At 31.9% G+C, this 20,653-nt stretch overlaps 2 protein-coding genes across 2 annotated transcripts in view; one reads left to right on the top strand and one right to left on the bottom strand.

Annotated features, from left to right (window-relative positions):
* LOC143239187 (semaphorin-2A-like) overlaps positions 1 to 20,653 on the top strand; it is a 478,807-nt gene that overhangs the window by 305,281 nt on the left and 152,873 nt on the right. The gene's annotated exons all lie outside the window — the stretch shown is intronic.
* LOC143237944 (Golgi phosphoprotein 3 homolog sauron-like) lies at positions 12,886 to 16,674 on the bottom strand. Its single transcript, XM_076477717.1, is given in 5 exon segments — positions 12,886 to 14,601; positions 14,604 to 14,639; positions 14,642 to 14,758; positions 14,761 to 14,928; positions 15,282 to 16,674. Coding segments are annotated over 5 exon segments (564 nt in total). The 5' UTR covers positions 15,427 to 16,674; the 3' UTR covers positions 12,886 to 14,503.

Below are 20,653 nucleotides of genomic sequence, written 5' to 3' on the forward strand. Positions count from 1 at the left end.
CATTTCAGGAATGAGTCTAATGCAGCAATTGTCAACCATGTTTGTTTTATTAACTGGCAAGCTGCAGTTCTAGACCAAAATAATCGACTGAAAATCTGGTAAAACTCTAGAACTACATGTTTAAAAGTGTGTATTTTATGATGTACTACAGAAGAAGTCTTTTATGTTGACACCATATAATATTATGATATACATATGACATGAACTACACTACATTTCACATTGAAATCAGCTGCAATTACTCAGATGTAATATGGTAGAGTACGGATAATGTTATTCTAGTAGTAATTTGTAGCTACAGACATCCAACTAACTATTCAGATACTAACTGGAATGGTCATTAGCATGGCACAAGAAGCAGAAGTAACACAAAATAGTTGGGTGACTAATGTTGTAAGCACTTTATAAGATTGAAGAATGGATTTGGAACTTCCAGTGCATCTAAACTCTGTTTGAGAAATGAATTCGGTGAACTGCTTAGAGATTGCTAGTAACTTGTTCATGAAGCAGATGATCAACTGGGTCTAAGAAAAATTACACATCAATGTGTAAGTACAGGTGAAATTTGTCTGATTAAAAAAGAAACATCATATAGGCTTTCTTGGATGTCAAGAACATAGCCAATACTGAATTTCAGTCGATGTGAAAGAAATGAACGAAACAACCTTCAGAGAAATGTAAAGTTATCGTCATAAAGAAGGAAGAAACGTCAGATAGGTCAGTGCAGTGAAGTATACTGATGCCTTTTTATACTTATACATGTGAACGTGTGGAAATGTTAGTAGATATCCATTTGTTCATTACACTATATATGGCTTCCGTTTATTTAAATTGGATAAAGAAAGCAGACATAATATTGCTTTACGAACTCGAGAAGGACTGTATGCATGGGCGCCAACAGGCGGAACAAGTGGGCACTTGTAAAATGAAAAACATAACTCTTACTTTATTCACTCGATATTTGTATACGAATTTACAAGTTTTTGTTCACTTCATAATTTCACATTAGTTTTTACCTTAACTTTCCAGTTCCAATAAAATTGACCAGGTTTATCAGCAGCTTTGCTTAAAACCTCTAAATACCTACACTGTAGCTGAATATTGAAAAACGTCGCTACCACAGTGGCTTCTTGAATATTGGACCTGACATTTTGCATTCAGATCTTCAAAGAGACCCACAAGGTCAGTGACATGCACTAAGCACTGACACAATGTGATCGGGTCATTCCATTGCCTCCTGTCAGTAATAGCGGCAGCAGGTTATTTAAGAGAATGATGTAACTTTGCAGGCATCCCATGAGGCAGGGTCAACCAAAACTTACTATTATGGAGTCTGCAATATGGCTTAATCTTACATATATTAAATGCATAAAATCTGACTATGGGAGTTTGCATATTTTCTCAACTGTAATGACAAAACTTTGAAGACTGGTCCATCGTTCATTAATGTTCACTTTGCCTATCCTTTGGAAAGATTTTTTGTGGATGCTTATGGCTGTATGAATTCAAAATCATGCATTCTGTCTGTTTAATGCACTTGGAAAACTTCAGTTGAAAGGAGGCCTCATATATGAATATGAAATACTTATTTTTGATTGCATATTTCAAGCTACAACTGAGAATGATATTCCAATGTATCAAGAACGCATGCTCGAACTTGAAATTATATGACTAAGTAGTTTCTTTGGTAAAGAAGAGATATTTACTGATGTGCAAGGATCAGTGGTCCAAGAATAACACCTACCTTTTGATAAACTAAAAAATCTGCAGCTTTCCAGGTTTTGTGTTGTATTTTCCACATTTCTTATTCAATTTCTCCGAAATAGCCACGTTACTGTCTACATTGACTAATGTTTGTAGGTGCTTTGCATTGACATCATAAAGTGAAGATGTCTTCCTGTATTTAAAGTACTCTTTGTTTAGAACACGAGTACTGGCTTATCTTCGTTAAAATTGTTCATTCCTGCTGAATATAGTTGCCAGTGACGATGTAATCTTCGTTTGTACTTGTAATCTTCATGAAACAGGACAACCACTACTTGTATGACAGAAAGGTAATGATTTGATGGACAGTGCCCAATGAAATGGCTTCTAAAGAACTTTCAAAATTTAGAAGGTATGATGGCGTTTTGTATACTGATGTTGCAAAGTACAATACTGCCTGGGTCAGCAGCATAGAAATGCTGATACAGTACGTCGCTAACTGGTGAGATTACGTCCATGTACTTAATGTTTGTATCCCGAACACAGTGTAGTGGTTAATACCACTACAACAAAGATTATATCAAACCAAACAAGCAGTAGTAATTTTACACTTGGGTGAACACCATGAATGACCATTAAGATTACTCCCGAAGGACCAACTTAAAGACCTAGGTTCAGCTTGGGTGCTTCTTATTGAGTGGAGAGGTAGAACAATGACCATCAAAGTTGTCAAATGTATTATTAAGATCTGCAATATCTGATACTCTTATAATCAGTTACGCGATGAGAATAGAAAATTGTGCTATGATGCAGTGAGTACACATGGTCCCTAGAGCTTCAAGGCAAGATATACTTCACTCTGTATATCGCAAAGATTGAAATATACCACAGAGTGTTACGAACTATTGCATATATATATGTAAAGGTATTTTTTCTGGACACATTCGTATCGGTAGATCGAATAACTAAATACATGCGATAACTAACATTAATTCAAAAACTTCATGACTCTACCAACTAAACACTGGCTCGATTCTTTACTAATTTTCATTATATTTATGAACGTCATCATTTGCACTCTTACGAATATCAAAATAAAAACACAGTTCGCAGTAATTTCAGGTGACTTAGTCCAAAAACTGAAATCAAAATTACTTTTCATTTGAAATAAATTATGCCATACCTATGTATATGTTTGATTTGTACAACTTAAAAAATTCCGAACTTTGGTAAATATTATCAAATGTTTTATTTCAATTTTAATTTCTTAACAAGTCAATTTTGAACACGAATTTTTGAGTAAATTACACTTTCCTTCAATGTTGTGCAATAATTTTTGCACCACACGAATAAATTTTGGATTTATTGATAAAGCGCTACGGCCCGGCATGGCCAAGCGTGTTAAGGCGTGCGACTCGTAATCTGAGGGTCGCGGGTTCGCATCCCCATAGCACCAGACATTCTCGCCCTTTCAGCCGTATGGGCGTTATAAAGTTACGATCAATCCCACTATTGGTTGGTAAAAGAGTACCCCAAGAATTGGCGGTGGGTGGTGACGACTAGCTGCCTTCCTTTTAGTCTTACACTGCTAAATTAGGGACGGCTGGCACAGATAGCTCTCGAGTAGCTTTGTGCGAAATTAGAAAAATGAAGTGTATTTTACTTATTTATTCAGATATGTTTAAAAAAAAAACATGAAGGTTAGGCCACTACTTGAAAAGTGGTGAGCCTAATTTTAGTTACAAAAGTGACATACTGGTTGCAGTTCTACCGATTTCCATTTTCTATTAAACCTGTACTTCGTCTCTTTGACAATGAACTAATAATAGCAGGTGATTCATACATGCGGTTGTATCCACAGCTTTCAGTACAGTCAGGAATCTACGTGACGTATTGTTTTCCACATAAAGCTGGCAGAACGATTTATTCACTAAAGGTTGGAACAAATTTATTTTTACGTCATGGTGAAGAGTGTAGTTGATATTGGGTTACAAAAGAACAGACAAGTGCGTAATATATGCACTCGGACGATATTTTCCAAGAAAGTTAATTTTAGTGTTCGGTTAGGTGCTGTTGCTTTACGCCTGGTCAACGCGTCTGAGTTAAGGATGGGCCGTTATGCTCAAAATTTTGTTATACTATACAGGGTGGCCCGTAAGTCCTTACCCATTCATATGTTATATTCAATTACGCATGTATTATAAATTTGTTTCTTTTTTCAGAGAAATATGGCCGATGTAAGCCCATTTACACTTGAAGAGCGTATTGTAACATAATATTATGCAGTGAGAATGAGGGACAGCACACAGATACATAAGATAAACGAATGGGTAAGGACTTACGGGCCACCCTGTATTATTTAATTGGGGAGGTTCTTTTACACTATTTGACAACTGTTCTAGGCTGTTATTTCACGTAAAGATAACAGATTAGTTTATTTCCTCCTCAATGTTATCTACAAGTTACTTGCAATGCTAAATTCACAGAAGGCTCGGCATGGCCAAGTGTATTAAGGCGTTCGACTCGTAATCCGAGGGTCGCGGGTTCGGATCCCCGTCACACCAAACATGCTCGCCTTTTCAGCCGTGAAGGCGTTATAATGTTACGCTCAATCCCACTATTCGTTGGTAAGAGAGTAGCTCAAGAGTTGGCGGTGGTTGGTGATGACTAGCTGCCTTCCCTCTCGTCTTACACTGCTAAATTGGGGGCGGCTAGCACAGATAGCCCTCGAATAGCTTTGTGCGAAATTCAAAAACAAACAAACCCTCCAGTCTTACACTGCTAAATTAGGGGCGGCTAGCGCAGACAGCCCTCGAATAGTTTTGTGCGAAATTCAAAACAAACAAACAAGCAATTCACAAAAAATGTTTTTATTTTCAAAATATTTCTTTGCAATCTGATCGAGACCATATATTAACCCCTCTTAAGTTCTCACATACTACTGAAACGAACACTCTAACAGCTGACTGGCACTCTAAATCACTGAACGAATTTAATTAAACTGAATGTTTCATCGCTTCTTGTATTTATAATAATTATTGTTTCTAGACATTTCGCAGTCTCTTTCTCATTAACATTCACCGACAATATTCTTGGTCTACTTTTATAAACTTTCTAGGCCTAATGTCATCATCGTGTTATCACTTCCTTCCATTAAACAACTGAAACAAAACATTGAAAATATACCTTCTTTAGTTGTGACATCTGTTGAACAGTGTTGTTGAAAAATCACACAGATTTCTATTTCATTTTTTTTACTTCTCTTCTGAAGCTTATGGCATGCAGATGGAATAACCTGTTATCCATTATCATCACTGTCTGTCCTTTCACTAGTTTTACAGAGTATGTAGTAAAATGAGTCCAATGACAGTTCTGTCCTTTTTGATTATCTGGATGTTGTCACAACAGGAACTCAATGCTTTTCTGCAGATAAATTTTTCTCTGGATTAACTCAGTTGGTTGTTCTCATGCCAGTACATTTGGTGACCAACCTTTAGCATGCACAGCCTTTTTTAATTCTGTGAACCACCTCATTGATTCTTTTCACTAAAACTTATTAATTTGTTAAATAGTACACTGTACCTTCAAACATTGTTCGAACTGAGATTTTCATTAAATATTATCATACAAGTACTATGTTCCTTATTATTTTCATTTTTTTTAAACAAAAGATCCTTTCCTACATCTACTTTGTAGGTTTATGAAGCCATTCCACACCATGTTGATGAAATACAGTTTTATAAATCTTACCATCAGTGACTTTTCATTTTATTACAATTCATTTTAAGCCTTTTCCAGGTAAATTCATGTATTAAGTCTCTATTCTTCAGACCATGAGAGTTTTTCCAATCATTAAATCATCATAACATGCTAGTGTTTGGCTCCACTACACAAGAACCACAAAAGACAGATTTAATCCTAACAACACCTGCTATGAGAATTTAAATTCAAGTTTTTATTGGAAGTTCAACCTCTGGTGTTGTAGTTGTCATCTAGTGCTTATGGACTGTGAAGCTATATATATAGCTGGATAAAGTCAATTCTCAATATGGTTTCTTCCTCAATGTCAAATACACACACACACACATCATGAGGCTAAGAGAAGTATGGTTAACTCCTAGTTCTCTTCTTCTTTTCTTTAATAAACCATTGACTTATGGGCAGTTTTCCTCAAATAATTGTCTTCTTTTCTCAGTTGGGACAGATGGGGTATTCTCAGCTAAACTTTGATCAGTTAATTCCCCACAATCCCAGCTGTGATGGTTATTCCCCCATGTACTTTTGTAATGTCTTTCTGTAGTTATGGATTAATGTCTATTGTGTTAAAACTATTCCATTCTAAAGATGAGGGTTAGTCAGTCAACCATGATTCTTTTTCTGTTCGTTGTTTTTGCCTTTATGGTTGGTAGTGTTGTGAGCACAATGTTTTAGTTGTTTTTTGAACAACATGAGATTAAATTTTGTATTTAAAGTTTTATATATAGGAATAGCTAGGTTGGCTTGATGGTAAAAGATATAAGATAGTAGTGTGTACCTGCTTCCTCTTTGTAAAGACTTACATTTTTTCAAGATGATTGTTTCTCAGAATTCTCAGTTTTGGTGCAGAGAATCATTCAACTAGTACTTTTCCTGTTTTGAGAGTCTGAAAATGTGGGTTTATTAAGTGACAAATGGTAATCTTAGAAGGAAGGCAACACAAGAATAGAAAACTGTTTTCCCTGTTGGTAAATTGAATAACAGTCAGTGACAGCAACACTTCAGAACTGAAGTTCCAATAGACACAGTTCTTGAATGTGAGGAGTTCCCACATCCAGACTTGTCTCAGTGCATTTTATTCTGTGTATAAGGTTAGGCCCTGTAACACACGATCCAAGAATATTCATTTTTAAACAAAAGTTCAGATAGCAACCTAACATTACCAAGTAGTTATTTCTTGTGTATTTAAATCATGGAAAGGTTTCTGTTACAAAGTCATATTGTTTAAATATCATGGTATCCATTATTTCAAATGATTGTTTCTCCATATTAGTCATTCCCAACTCGAAATCTTGTACTTTTTGAAAATGAGTAGAGAGAAAATAAACCCCAACAGCTCAAAATCAAAAGGTGTTCTTAGTGAATTGCCAACATATTCCACAAACTAAAACTCAAAATTTTTATACAATTGACTAACCATTGAATTATTTATATCAATTAATATCAGCTGCTCTTATTAAATTTTTAAAACATTATATGGATCATGGGTATATAACTGGCTCTAAGAGTTTGAACTAATGTTAAAATGAAGAAAGGCTTAAGATAAAGGGAAAAAAGACTGTGCTATACAAATCCTACAACCTGTCATAATCATATAAGATATATATTAATATATACTTCCATGACCTGTTGACAATCCTGCCTTAAAGTTTGTCACACACAAACAAAGCCTTGTTTAAGAAAAATTATGTTATCACACCTGACTCATTTTGTTATAAATACTTTATAAGAAAACTGACAGATATGTTTCATGTGCATATCAGCAACTATAGTATCTTCTTGTTACTAGCCTAATGAGGAAGCTGCCTTCTGGTGACACACAGACATTGCAGTCTTTACCATAGCAAAGCAAAATTGGAACTATAATACTTCCCTCTGGTGTACTAATGTTCACATGCTATCACAAACACACACAGCACCTAACATTTTTATTACATTTAATTTTAGACAAATTCTAATGACAGCTTTTCTGGTAGACTTTTTAAGAGGTGATAAATTTTTCACACAAATAAATTTGTCATTGTTTCCAGAAAATAATTTCACAATTAAAAAGTTTAAATGCAGTGCAAAATTACCACCACTTTACAAAAAACAAAAAAACTAGTGAAATCTATCTGTGTGTGTAACAAGTGAATATTATACTGTCCAAAATAAACAACTTAAATTTATGTGTGTGTAAAACATGAATATTATACTATCCAGAAAACACTAATGAAATTTATCTGTTTGTGTGTGTGTGTGTGTGTAACAAGTGAATATTAGACTGTCCATACCAAACTACTGAAATTTATGTATGTATGTGTGTATATAATGTGAACATTGTACTGAAATTTATCCGTGTGCATGTGTGTAACAAGTGAATATTATACTGTCCAAAATAAACTACTGAAATTTATGTGTGTGTAACAAGTGAATATTATACTGTCCAAAATAAACTACTGAAATTTATGTGTGTGTAACAAGTGAATATTATACTGTCCAAAATAAACTACTGAATTTTATGTGTGTAACAAGTGATTATACTGTCCAAAAAAACTACTGAAATTTATCTGTGTGCAGCAAGTGAATATTATACTGTCCAAAACAAACTTCTGAAATTTATCTGTGTGTGTCACAAGTTATTATTATATTGTCCAAAAAAGACTACTGAAATTTATCTGTATATGTGTGTGTGTGTAACAAGTGAATATTATACTGTCCAAACCAAACTACTGAAATTTATGTGTGTGTAACAAGTGAATATTATACTGTCCAAAACAAACTTCTGAAATTTATCTGTGTGTGTCACAAGTTATTATTATATTGTCCAAAAAAGACTACTGAAATTTATCTGTATATGTGTGTGTATGTAACAAGTGAATATTATACTGTCCAAACCAAACTACTGAAATTTATGTGTGTGTAACAAGTGAAAATTATACTGTCCAAACCAAACTACTGAAATTTGTGTGTAACAAGTGAATATTATACTGTCCAAACCAAACTACTGAAATTTATGTGTGTGTAACAAGTGAATATTATACTGTCCAAACCAAACTACTGAAATTTATGTGTGTAACAAGTGAATATTATACTGTCCAAAATAAACTACTGAAATTTATGTGTGTGTAACAAGTGAATATTATACTGCCCAAAATAAACTACTGAATTTTATCTGTGTGCAGCAAGTGAATATTATACTGTCCAAAACAAACTTCTGAAATTTATCTGTGTGTCACAAGTTATTATTATATTGTCCAAAAAAAGACTACTGAAATTTATCTGTATATGTGTGTGTATGTAACAAGTGAATATTATACTGTCCAAACCAAACTACTGAAATTTACACGTGTGTAAGTGTAATAAGTGAATATTATACTGTCCAAACCAAACTACTGAAATTTACACGTGTGTGTGTGTGTAATAAGTGAATATTATACTGTCCAAACCAAACTACTGAAATTTACCCGTGTGTGTGTGTGTAATAAGTGAATATTATACTGTCCAAACCAAGCTACTGAAATTTACCCATGTGTGTGTGTAATAAGTGAATATTATACTGTCCAAATCAAACTACTGAAATTTACCCATGTGTGTGTGTGTAATAAGTGAATATTATACTGTCCAAACCAAACTACTGAAATTTACACGTGTGTGTAATAAGTGAATATTATACTGTCCAAACCAAACTACTGAAATTTACACATGTGTGTGTGTAATAAGTGAATATTATATTGTCCAAACCAAACTACTGAAATTTACACGTGTGTGTGTAATAAGTGAATATTATACTGTCCAAACCAAACTACTGAAATTTACACGTATGTGTGTAATAAGTGATAATTATAGTCCAAACCAAACTACTGAAATTTACACGTGTGTGTGTAATAAGTGAATATTATACTGTCCAAACCAAACTACTGAAATTTACACGTGTGTGTGTAATAAGTGAATATTATAGTCCAAACCAAACTACTGAAATTTACACGTGTGTGTGTAATAAGTGAATATTATACTGTCCAAACCAAACTACTAAAATTTATGTGTGTGTGTGTGTGTGTATGTAACAAGTGAATATTATACTGTCCAAACCAAACTACTGAATTTTATGTGTGTATAACAAGTGAATATTATACTGTCCAAAATAAACTACTGAAATTTATGTGTGTGTAACAAGTGAATATTATACTGTCCAAAATAAACTACTGAAATTTATGTGTGTGTAACAAGTGAATATTATACTGTCCAAACCAAACTACTGAATTTTATGTGTGTGTAACAAGTGAATATTATACTGTCCAAACCAAACTACTGAATTTTATGTGTGTAACAAGTGAATATTATACTGTCCAAACCGAACTACTGAAATTTATGTGTGTGTAACAAGTGAATATTATACTGTCCAAACCAAACTACTGAATTTTATGTGTGTGTAACAAGTGAATATTATACTGTCCAAAATAAACTACTGAAATTTATGTGTGTGTAACAAGTGAATATTATACTGTCCAAAATAAACTACTGAAATTTATGTGTGTGTAACAAGTGAATATTATACTGTCCAAAATAAACTACTGAAATTTATGTGTGTGTAACAAGTGATTATACTGTCCAAAATAAACTTCTGAAATTTATCTGTGTGTCACAAGTTATTATTATATTGTCCAAACCAAACTACTGAAATTTACACGTGTGTGTGTGTGTGTGTAATAAGTGAATATTATACTGTCCAAACCAAACTACTGAAATTTATGTGTGTGTGTGTATGTAACAAGTGAATATTATACTGTTCAAGAATAAACACATGCAATACAAACAGACCAGTAGAGCTTAATGTTAAACTGACAGGTAACTGGAAACATTAATAACAGTGTTGCCTATTTAACTGAGTTTTGTGTACAAACTATTGCCTGTAAGCAATACTTACATATAAGTTACACAAATTAATGGCTTAGTGAATGTTTTTGAATATTCAAAAAACAAAACACTGCCATCAAACATTTTCTTCCCATCTACTGATATTATCTGCAACTTGTTGCTGTCACCACTTTTGAAATGCTGAGTAGAGGAAAGGCAGTTGGTTTGCAGCACCCTTCCCCAACAGGTCTAGTGTACAAAGTGCATTTTAGCTAAGTTTAACAGTATTGGTAATAAAGGTGCAAGCAAAAAAGACATTCACATTAGAGAACAACTTAACAAAGCTACATATGTTGATGTGAAACATGGTTGATGAATGATCAAGTCCTTAGTGAATTTAAAAAGGTCTTCACAATCTACAGTAGGACTGACAATTCTGAATAGTTTTCAGTGATTAAACATTCGGTTAATAGTTTATTTTATTCTGTGAAGTTAAAGATACTTGTAATGTTAACATGAAGATAACATCTACATACACTACTCTGTTAGGAAACTCTTGTGTAATTAAAACCAATGAAATAAGTGAAAAAGAAATAACAAACATGTATAAAATACTACTTCTGAAAGAAATATTACAGATGTTATATTAAAGAAACAGTCTCTAAAACTCACAACAATCTGTATTATACCAAAAGTGGAATTAAATATCTATCACTATTATAAACACCTTGTGCATAATATTTCTTAGTTAGCTTTATAAGTTCCAACTGTTAAATACAAAACAACTGTGGCTTATAAAATGTACCTGTGCATATTCATCCAGTTCATGAAATTTTCAGTGAAATATATTTGATTGATTATCAAAACATCTGCAAGGCCTTGTGAAAGTGGACCTCAACTGCTCAACATCTGCACTTTGAATGAGATATAAATTTTTAATTTACTACAACCTGTTTTGAACAAGGACTTAACAACTCCCTGTTACCATACAATGAACAATATAAGACACAAATATATATGTTTAAAAGTGGTCAAAATAATCTAAGTTGCATTTCTTTTCACATGAATTAAATTACAAGTGTTATAATACTTTGGTCTCCGACTATCATAAATATAACAAAAGAAATGTGAAATAACTTTTAAGGTACTGAAAAAAAAAATTACAATTTTTATGTTGCTTTGGGAAACACATGATGGATAATAATATCTTGTCAATTTCTGTTGTTATTATGTTGTGCCACAACAATGAATCAGCAGCAACCAAACTGATATGTTTTGTTTTGTAAGGTAACTTCAACAATAAACAAAGTGTATTCATAACTTTACAATATATATCACACACCTAGATTTTTCTGTATGAACTACATTTTGTTTATACTTTCACTATAAAAACCTTCACTTCTATCTACATTAAATATACACACACTAATGGGATTTCTTTAAGCATGAAAGTTACTCTTACAAGACAAGATGAACACATGCAGTTCCTTGTTAAACCAGAGGTCCTAATGTATTCCCCATGTTTTTTTCTGATACATATTTTGTATCACCTTTCTTTTAAAATGTAGGATTTCACAATTCATTTAAATAAGGTGGAAGTCCTTAAAATCAGTAGGCTATATATCTGTGTGCAAAAATGCAAGTGTTAAAAAAATTATTTTCCAGTAAGTACTGATGGATTTTTTTTCTTTTTTACAAATAGTGAACTTAATAATAGCAGTAATTGTCAATTCATTAAATTCTGTTCTCTTAAGTGAAAATAAAATACAATTTTAACTAAACTTAATGTTACATTTCTCTATTTATACTTCATGCCTGTCCCATTTCATTCATTCCTATAATATATATCAATAGCTACATTAAAACATAAACAAATCATAGTTGAATTAAAATTATAAAGATACATGGACACACAGTTGACTATTTTAGAATTTTTGATAAATAATTAATCAATTACACCAGGAGCTATGAAACAAATGCCCGACTTTGGAATGTGTTAAAAGTTTAACAACAAAACATTTATTTTTATTGATCAATAATCAATTCTGGCTGAAACTTTAGTATAAGCCACGTAAATGTTTCAAACATAAACTCAAAACTAGTATCAATAAAATGATTTTCAACAAATAACTTTTCCTGTTTTATCATTTTTTTGGGGATATTTGGTTAGAATATCTGTTTTACTTCATAATTATAGAATCCATAACTCTTAAAATGTTTCATAAATTTCCTAATAATACATCATACAATGTAACCTGTTTTCTTAGTGCACCTTATAACCATATATATGTTTTCCTTTACTGTATCAGAATATCCCTATCAATTACATTTCACATTGAAATTTATTTTTAACAAAGCAGTTGTTTATACTGGTAGAAGCTCCACAAAAATCTAATTTGTTTATACATTTATACTGCTACTGTAAAATAAACAGATGCTAATAATTTTAGAGAAGTGTTTGATGAAAACCATTTTTAACTGTTTTCATAAGATATAGTTATTACACTTGATTTCTAAGCATTCTCTAATATGCATGGAAAATGTACAGTGCGAATTTTTGTCACACCTTTCTTAAACTGAAAATTTCTATACAGGTATTCTTTTATTTTGTTACAATTACAAACATTTAATTTTACAGATAAATATACAGTGAATCATATAAATAAATTGCACAAAAATATTTTTTATTTTTTTATTTAGAGAACAATGCAAGAATGTTATTGATGTACTGCTGTTTTTACTTTAGGTTCTGTTAAGCCCATCATGAGAATGAGAACAAATGATAAGTGCACACCTTCCTAAGACAATATTCTCAAACTCAGAAAAACAAAAAACTAAAGTAACATTTTCCTTTGTTTTTCTTTATGTTTCCTCACATAAATGTCTAAAAGTTTCTCAGTATCTGAGCTTTTTCACAGACTAAATATGGTAAAAAATTATACACGTCCATTTAATTCAAAATTTAAATTCTTACAAAGCAAGTGTATTAATATTACTCTGCATATGTTTACTTTCTATACATATATCTTTCAGTATTTATCTCTAAGTTTTAATATCTTATCAATTTTAAGAGTAACAAAAAAATGAAGAAGCGAAGCAAGAAATGAATCAAATGTATACACTTTTAATAACTACAGTTAACAGTCATGAACAAGTTATCAAGTATGTACAATATGGCATTAAGTGTGATATATCAGTGTATTCATAATCTAGAAGCAGAATGTTTCAATGATTTACTTTGTTACATATAAGCAAACAAACAACAACTTAGAATAGTTGTATTTTAAAGTAGGTAGTAAATGATAGATAAAACTGGATTCAACCACTTTCAATAAAAGCATGAATATACATTACTGTAAGCCAAGATTTGGCTCAAACTTGACTAAATGTTCTATCCAACAATCAAATATTGACCAGCTTCTATCAGTAAAAAAACAAAATTCATATTCTCAATACAAAAATTATTTTAAATCAAATTCTTTCTACATCCTATTTTTAATTATTCATGTAGAAATAACTTCTTAAAATTCACTGCAAGTCAAAAGTTATGTTACTGAAAATAAGTTAGATATTAACATGAGCTAACTATCACAAACAATTACAGATTACTGTAACACAGCCTGAAAGCAGCAATACTGTGTGTAACTTTTAGAATTTACATTTTTCAAAACAAATAATAAAATGTGTTGGAAATTTCAACATAGTAATTGTTGTAATTAAATTTATTTCATGTACAAATATTTATACAGATATGCTAAAAATGTACTGGTTTGAGAATATGGTTTATTAATGTTATTGATGTAAAAGCAAGACCTTATACTAGAACACTGTTTAGATATTTTAAAGTAAACCACTATCACATAATTATCAGTTCAGAAAACTTTTATTGGTATGATTTAAGAATTTCAAGTTATTGAATCAGTTTTATCTGTCATATGATCCATTTTTCATTTCATTCAGTTCAAGAAAAATTACCAACCTCAACAACAACAAGCTTTAGTGCTCTTTATTTGTGTCCCCCATTAATAAACTACTGAACCTAGACAAAATAGCAAAACAGTGCTTTTCACCGCACTCTGTGAAAAGTAAAAATAAAGAGAGAAGTGGAACAGTCCCAATAGCTCCTGGATAGTTTGGTCACTCAAGCACTTACAATAAAACAGACTTGTCATGTTCTGAAAATGACAAAATATAAGTGCCTGCTCTATCATTTAACAAAAGCAGCAAACACACCCCACATTGTTTCAACAGCATTGGGTTTCATACTTTCAGCCTCCATGTCTAAATCTAGAAGTTCACGCACGCTTTCATAGCTACTTCATAGTCATCATCACTCAAGGGGCAAAGGCATTCTCTAAAACATCTGAAGCATGGGCTAGTATGATAAGAGAAAGTAACCTTCTGTCCATCCGATGTGGATCGTTAACCCATCTTCCTAGAACAGCATCCTGGACTTTTTTATCAACTTACTTTTTTTTGCATTATTGTCAGTCAGTGGGTGTGTGGTCATGTCAAAAAGAAGAAAGTTTTGTTTCTCTGTGGTCAACAAGCCTTTCTCCACCAGGTTCTTAGCCAAACGTTCTCTTACATTCCGAAGTTGGTAACGTAGTTTCAACGGATTCCAAGTTTCGCCTTAAGATATCAAAAGTTCATAATTTTGAAATAATCTTAAACAAATACACAAAACTGTTGTTTATTTCTCAAATACCATCTTCACCTTTCTAGTCAACATTACACTCTCTGGAAATAATTACTTTTAATATGAGTCATCTGTTAGATTTAGATATTTGTTTTTATTCTGGATTACTTAAAAGAGAAACAATTTTTATAATAAAAGTTCACCATGGACAAATAAACAACTGTATTATGACAGAAGAAATACAAAACAGAATTAGATTTTTGCTCATGGGTGAAGAGTAATTACCATGCAGATTTTGAAAATAACATCTCATGATACAAGGTATTTAGATCTAATTGTAACTTACCACTAAGATATTCAATCCAGCTCTGCAAAGTTTCTGAAGGACTGGTCTCTTTTATGTGTTTCAAGGCTTCATCTAACAAAACATCACCAGTGGGTGTGTCACTTTTTACTAAAACTTTCCTCATCAAAACACTTCGCTCATGCATTCCAGCTTTCTCAAGTTCTATTCTCCCTCGTAAAGCCAGCTCTACAAGTATACATCCACGAAGTCCAGAAGAAATGCAGTCATTCCAGAATGATGTGTAACCCTTAAAAAAATAAAACTTTTTTTCTTATAATAATAAGGTATTAGGTTTGTAGAACATAAAAAAACAGCAACTAAAGAAAACGGAAATATATTCCATGATGCCAGATTCGAATAATGAACTCCTCTAGTTGTCCCCCATGAAAGATATTCCATGATGCCAGATTAGGATAATGAACTCCTATAGTTGTCCCCCATGAAAGATATTCCATGATGCCAGATTAGGATAATGAACTTCTTTAGCTGTCCCCCATGCAAGACATTCTGTGACACATATTCAAAATTAGGATAATGAACTCCTATAGTTGTCCCCCATGAAATATATTCTATGATGCCAGATTAGGATAATGAACTTCTTTAGCTGTCCTCCATGCAGGACATTCTGTGACACACGTTCAAGATTAGGATAATGAACTCCTATAGTTGTCCCCCATGAAAGATATTCCATGATGCCAGATTAGGATAATGAACTCCTATAGTTGTCCCCCATGAAAGATATTCCATGATGCCAGATTAGGATAATGAGCTTCTTTAGCTGTCCCCCCATGCAAGACATTCTGTGACACACGTTCAAAATTAGGATAATGAACTCCTATAGTTGTCCCCCATGAAAGATATTCCATGATGCCAGATTAGGATAATGAACTACTTCAGCTGCCCCTCATGCAAGACATTCTGTGACACAAGTTCAAGATTAGGATAATGAACTCCAGTTGTTTTGCAAAAAAAGACATTCTGTGACACAAGTTTCAGATTAGGGTAATGAACTCCTCTAGTTTTAGCAGACTTTAGAAATTCTGCTATCAGAGTTGACTATAAGAATGAGTCCCACTCAATGGACTGTTTCACGATGATTCAAAGAATACTATTGTGGTCTGTGCAGAATCTGTCTTGATGAAAGCCTGCTTGTTTGATACAAAGAATACCATTGTGGTCTGTGCAGAATCTGTCTTGATGAAAGCCTGCTTGTTTGTCTCTGAGATTAGCATAACTGCACCCCCCTTTTTTTTTCATATTAGCCAAACTTGGGACTGCAGTAAAAAATGTAGTTTCAAATTTGTTAGGAGGAAAAAAATAACTAGCAGTCATTTGGTAATGCCTCCAAAAAAGTTAAAAGTTTATGGGGTAGCATGTAGAGCTGTGCAATTAGTGATATATAGTAACTGGTTAATCAATGGTCCCATTCATTTATTACATTAGATTAATCAATTAGTACACTGTTTTTCAGACCAAGATACATGCAAATAATAAAAAAATTAGTGGTAGGTGATAATAGTAGTTCTCTCTAGTGAACAGTTCAAAACCAATGACAGTGGTTTTTCTTATAGTTTTGCCAAAATAAACAGGGCAAGGAAGTTTGGTAAGGAGTTTGGGTGTTGAACTGTATTATTATGAAAACTTTTTTCAGTTAGAAGACATCAAATAACCTCAGATTTAGTGAGTATGGCAGGTGACAGTAAAAATATTTTTGTGATTCAAGTCCTTATTTACTCCATATTATTTTTGTTTTTCTCATATTCAAACAACATGAATAATTAATCTGGTTAACTGGATACTTTTCTAATTCCAATCATAACATGTTTTAAATAAAAATGTTATTACTATTACTAGTGATATAAAAACATTTTTACATTATTTCATTGACAATTTATTTAACTTACATGATAGCACTGGGAAATTACTGCATATTTTGTAAACAAACAAAATAGTTACCATGTGATCCTCTCAACATTAGTGAACTACCAAACAGGAAACATTCATCCTATCTTTAAAAAGTATCCCCTTCAAAAGTTTTATTGAAAAATATATATGTACTTTTTCTAAATGCATAAAGGGTAACCACTCTTAATGTCTTATGTTTATTGAGTTTCCAACTTTTTACAATAAGCAACACTAGTTGTTAACTGTCGTGGTTAACCTCCAATCCACAGACAATGCGCTTGGTCTTTTGGCCGTATGAACATTACTGACAACTTCATAGTATCAAAGACTAACAACTCAGAATTCCTTTCTTTTTAAATCCATGGAAATATTTAGAGAATAAAGTATATACAAAACAATCAATTTACTCAGGACATATAAATTATTGATAGATTAAGATCTAAAAATCTGAATGGTTTGCTAAAATAAATAACTGCACACAGAGCTGGTGTGTCCAATCAGTACAGGAATCATAATTATTTGACGTATTGACAGAAAAGACAACTTTCTACTCCTACACATCATCTGCAAGAAATCATTAGCTGTTAATAGTGAAGAAATTCTAGACAGAAATAGGAAGAAGGAAAACTGAAATGTTTATTTGAAGATGTTCCACGTCTAAACAGAAATGAAAGAATATACAATAATTTCCAAAAATTTACTAAGGGAGCAGAAAACACACAGAGCCATAAGGACAACACAACTGCCCTATTAAATAAGTAAGATGGTCTTTTTAAACTAAAAATGATTCCTAACCTTACCAAAGTTTATATTTGAAGAAAAGACAGGCTAAGTTCCAGTCTTATTAAACTCAAATGAGTGGCTCATAGAATGGCTTTGAGTTTTGTTTTTCCAAGTACAAACTTATAACTCATAGCTCCATCATCACTTGGCCAATTTGAAATTAATTACAGTTTTGGACTTAAGAGATCAAATACTTTCCAATTGACATACCTGACCATATCCAAAGCTTCAATGGCTGATTGTAATCTTGTCTAAAAGAATTTCAGTTTTAAGGGTTGGTTGGGTACAGATCGTGAAGAGAAATAAAACTAAAACAGCTATATACGCACAGCTCACTTGTTTTTGCTGGCACACACAAATATAGCTATAAAAAAAAAAGTAACAGAGATTAATTTATTCTAATCCTGCATAAAAGAATTTCAAGTACCACAACTACTGAGGATTACCTCTTGTTTTTCTAACATAGTGACTGATTTACAGAATGAGTTGCCATTAGCAGTAGTGAAGGCCAGCACTTTACCAAAGTTTATGAGAGAAATTGGTTATTTTTTGAAAAATAAAGGGAAGGTTTAAATATTTATTGGTAGAAGGACTTGTATAATTGCATTGTCTATATAGGATTCTGAATTTTCACAAATGTATAACTCCTATCAAATTCTTCATCTGACACTGTCCTCCAAATAACAATATTATATCTTTAATATGTAAACTAGAAAACAATAAAACTTGGGTGACATAAAAGTTTTGTATTGGAAAAAAAACTTGTTGGTTTCCAACAGTTTGAACTGAGTCTTTAAACACTACTTAAAGCCATTTTTTTTATATCACACTTGGTTTTATTTTGTCATGTATAATGCGTTGAAATTCTATTGTAGTTGACATTCACTTGCTTAACTGTAATACACATGGCAAACAGTCAATATGAAAGTTTAAACATTTTACTAAACAAATGGAAACAAATATACAAAAACACTTGTAAGGAATGATTTACTTCCTGTCTAATTCTAAATGTACATGAACCAAAGCAGCAAGTTTAATATGTCAACTTGTCTAAATTATTTCATGTTTTTGTTATCAAACAAAGCACTGACTTAATTCTCTACTTGCCTTTTAATGTACGAGTGAATAATAAAAACCAAACATAAGTAAAAACAAGGGTTTAATTAATCGTGTAATCTGTATCAATTCACAATATGACATAAACAGTCCTTAACATTTGAAGACAAACTTACTAATCAGTTACAAGTCAGTTGAAGCATGAGTAATCGGGAAAATTTCAAAATGTGACACCCATACTTTTATTCATAATTATACACTGCAGCAATTATACTGATAAAAAATAAAAATGACGACATGCTTTATGTAAAATTAATAATCTTACAAAACAGGAGATGAAACTATTTTTTTAAGAAACTCAGAGACTGTAGAATTTGTTATTTGTAGGAAACAAAGTGAAGTTTACTTCAAGAGGTATGGAACTAGCAGAGTTGTATGTTTAGAGGAAAATATATATTTAAGGTTTAAATATAATTCATTAGAAGGTAAAAGTAGAAATATGAAATTAATATAATATGCAATAAAGAAAATCAACTTGTAGATCTCATAAAACAAGTCAGAGACTAATGCATGTAACTATGTCAAACAGTTTTGAACCCTTGAAGAATAAGGTTGAAGAAGAAAAGGATTCTTATGTGTTTGTAGTTCTAAAAATACAGTAAAAATTACCTATCTAGTTGAATTTATCAAAACTCTGATAATTTGCTCTCCAGTTATTTATGTTCAGCATGCTGTGGAGTTAATACAATTTAGTGTCAGAAATTAACATGATGGTCTGCATAATGAAAGTTTAAACTTTTTCCTGGTGTTAAGCATACATAAAACATTTTGAAGGAAGTGCAAGAATTAGAAGACGTTATTGAATATATGTCTGGATCAAGTGTAAACTGGTTTTATCTGTAGGAAAAGATTTCAGGGTAAGGAAAATACTGATGTGTGGAAGTTTACATTTAAGCAGGTTGGAGAATTAGTGTTTGATGAAATATTATGTGGCTTATGTATGGATTGTCATTTTACACAGTCACAACAAACTTCTTGATTTTCAAACACAATGCAAACAATAAACTGGCGATAAGTAACAAAACAAAATTCAGCAATTGTTTTTTAAACATTACAATTCTTTACAATTAGTTGCTGAAATTGCATATTTCAGTTGTGGTCAATACCTTTTTAATGAAACTTGATTAAATGAAGATTGTGGTGTTAGTTTAGAGGATTCTGAGATGTTTTATAAATATCTTGTATATGGAAAACAAGTTTGTCAATTTGTTTAGAAAAATAAATCTGAAAAATTACGAGATAAATGATGTCTTAAAATATATTTCTAGAATAAAATCACTAATCTAATTTTAATAAGTATCTTGATCATCTCGTTGAAACTGATAACATAAGATTAGCTAAACTGTCAATAAAAACATACAAGGCAGTATTTTTGGGGGGAGAGGAGGAGGGAAGGATTCCACATACTTACTGTTGAGAACTTTTAGAATTCAACTTTCTCTTTCAGGTGGTTATTATTTATTGCATATAATACCTTGAAGTTTTTGTGTTTTTTTCCACTGTTGCCAAAATGCTCATTAGTTAATTAAAATACACTTTTACCATTTAAAAAAACAGTAATAATGTCT

The sequence above is a fragment of the Tachypleus tridentatus genome, chromosome 13 (genome assembly GCF_004210375.1).
Source record: "Tachypleus tridentatus isolate NWPU-2018 chromosome 13, ASM421037v1, whole genome shotgun sequence".
NCBI classification, from domain to species: Eukaryota; Metazoa; Arthropoda; class Merostomata; order Xiphosura; family Limulidae; genus Tachypleus; species Tachypleus tridentatus.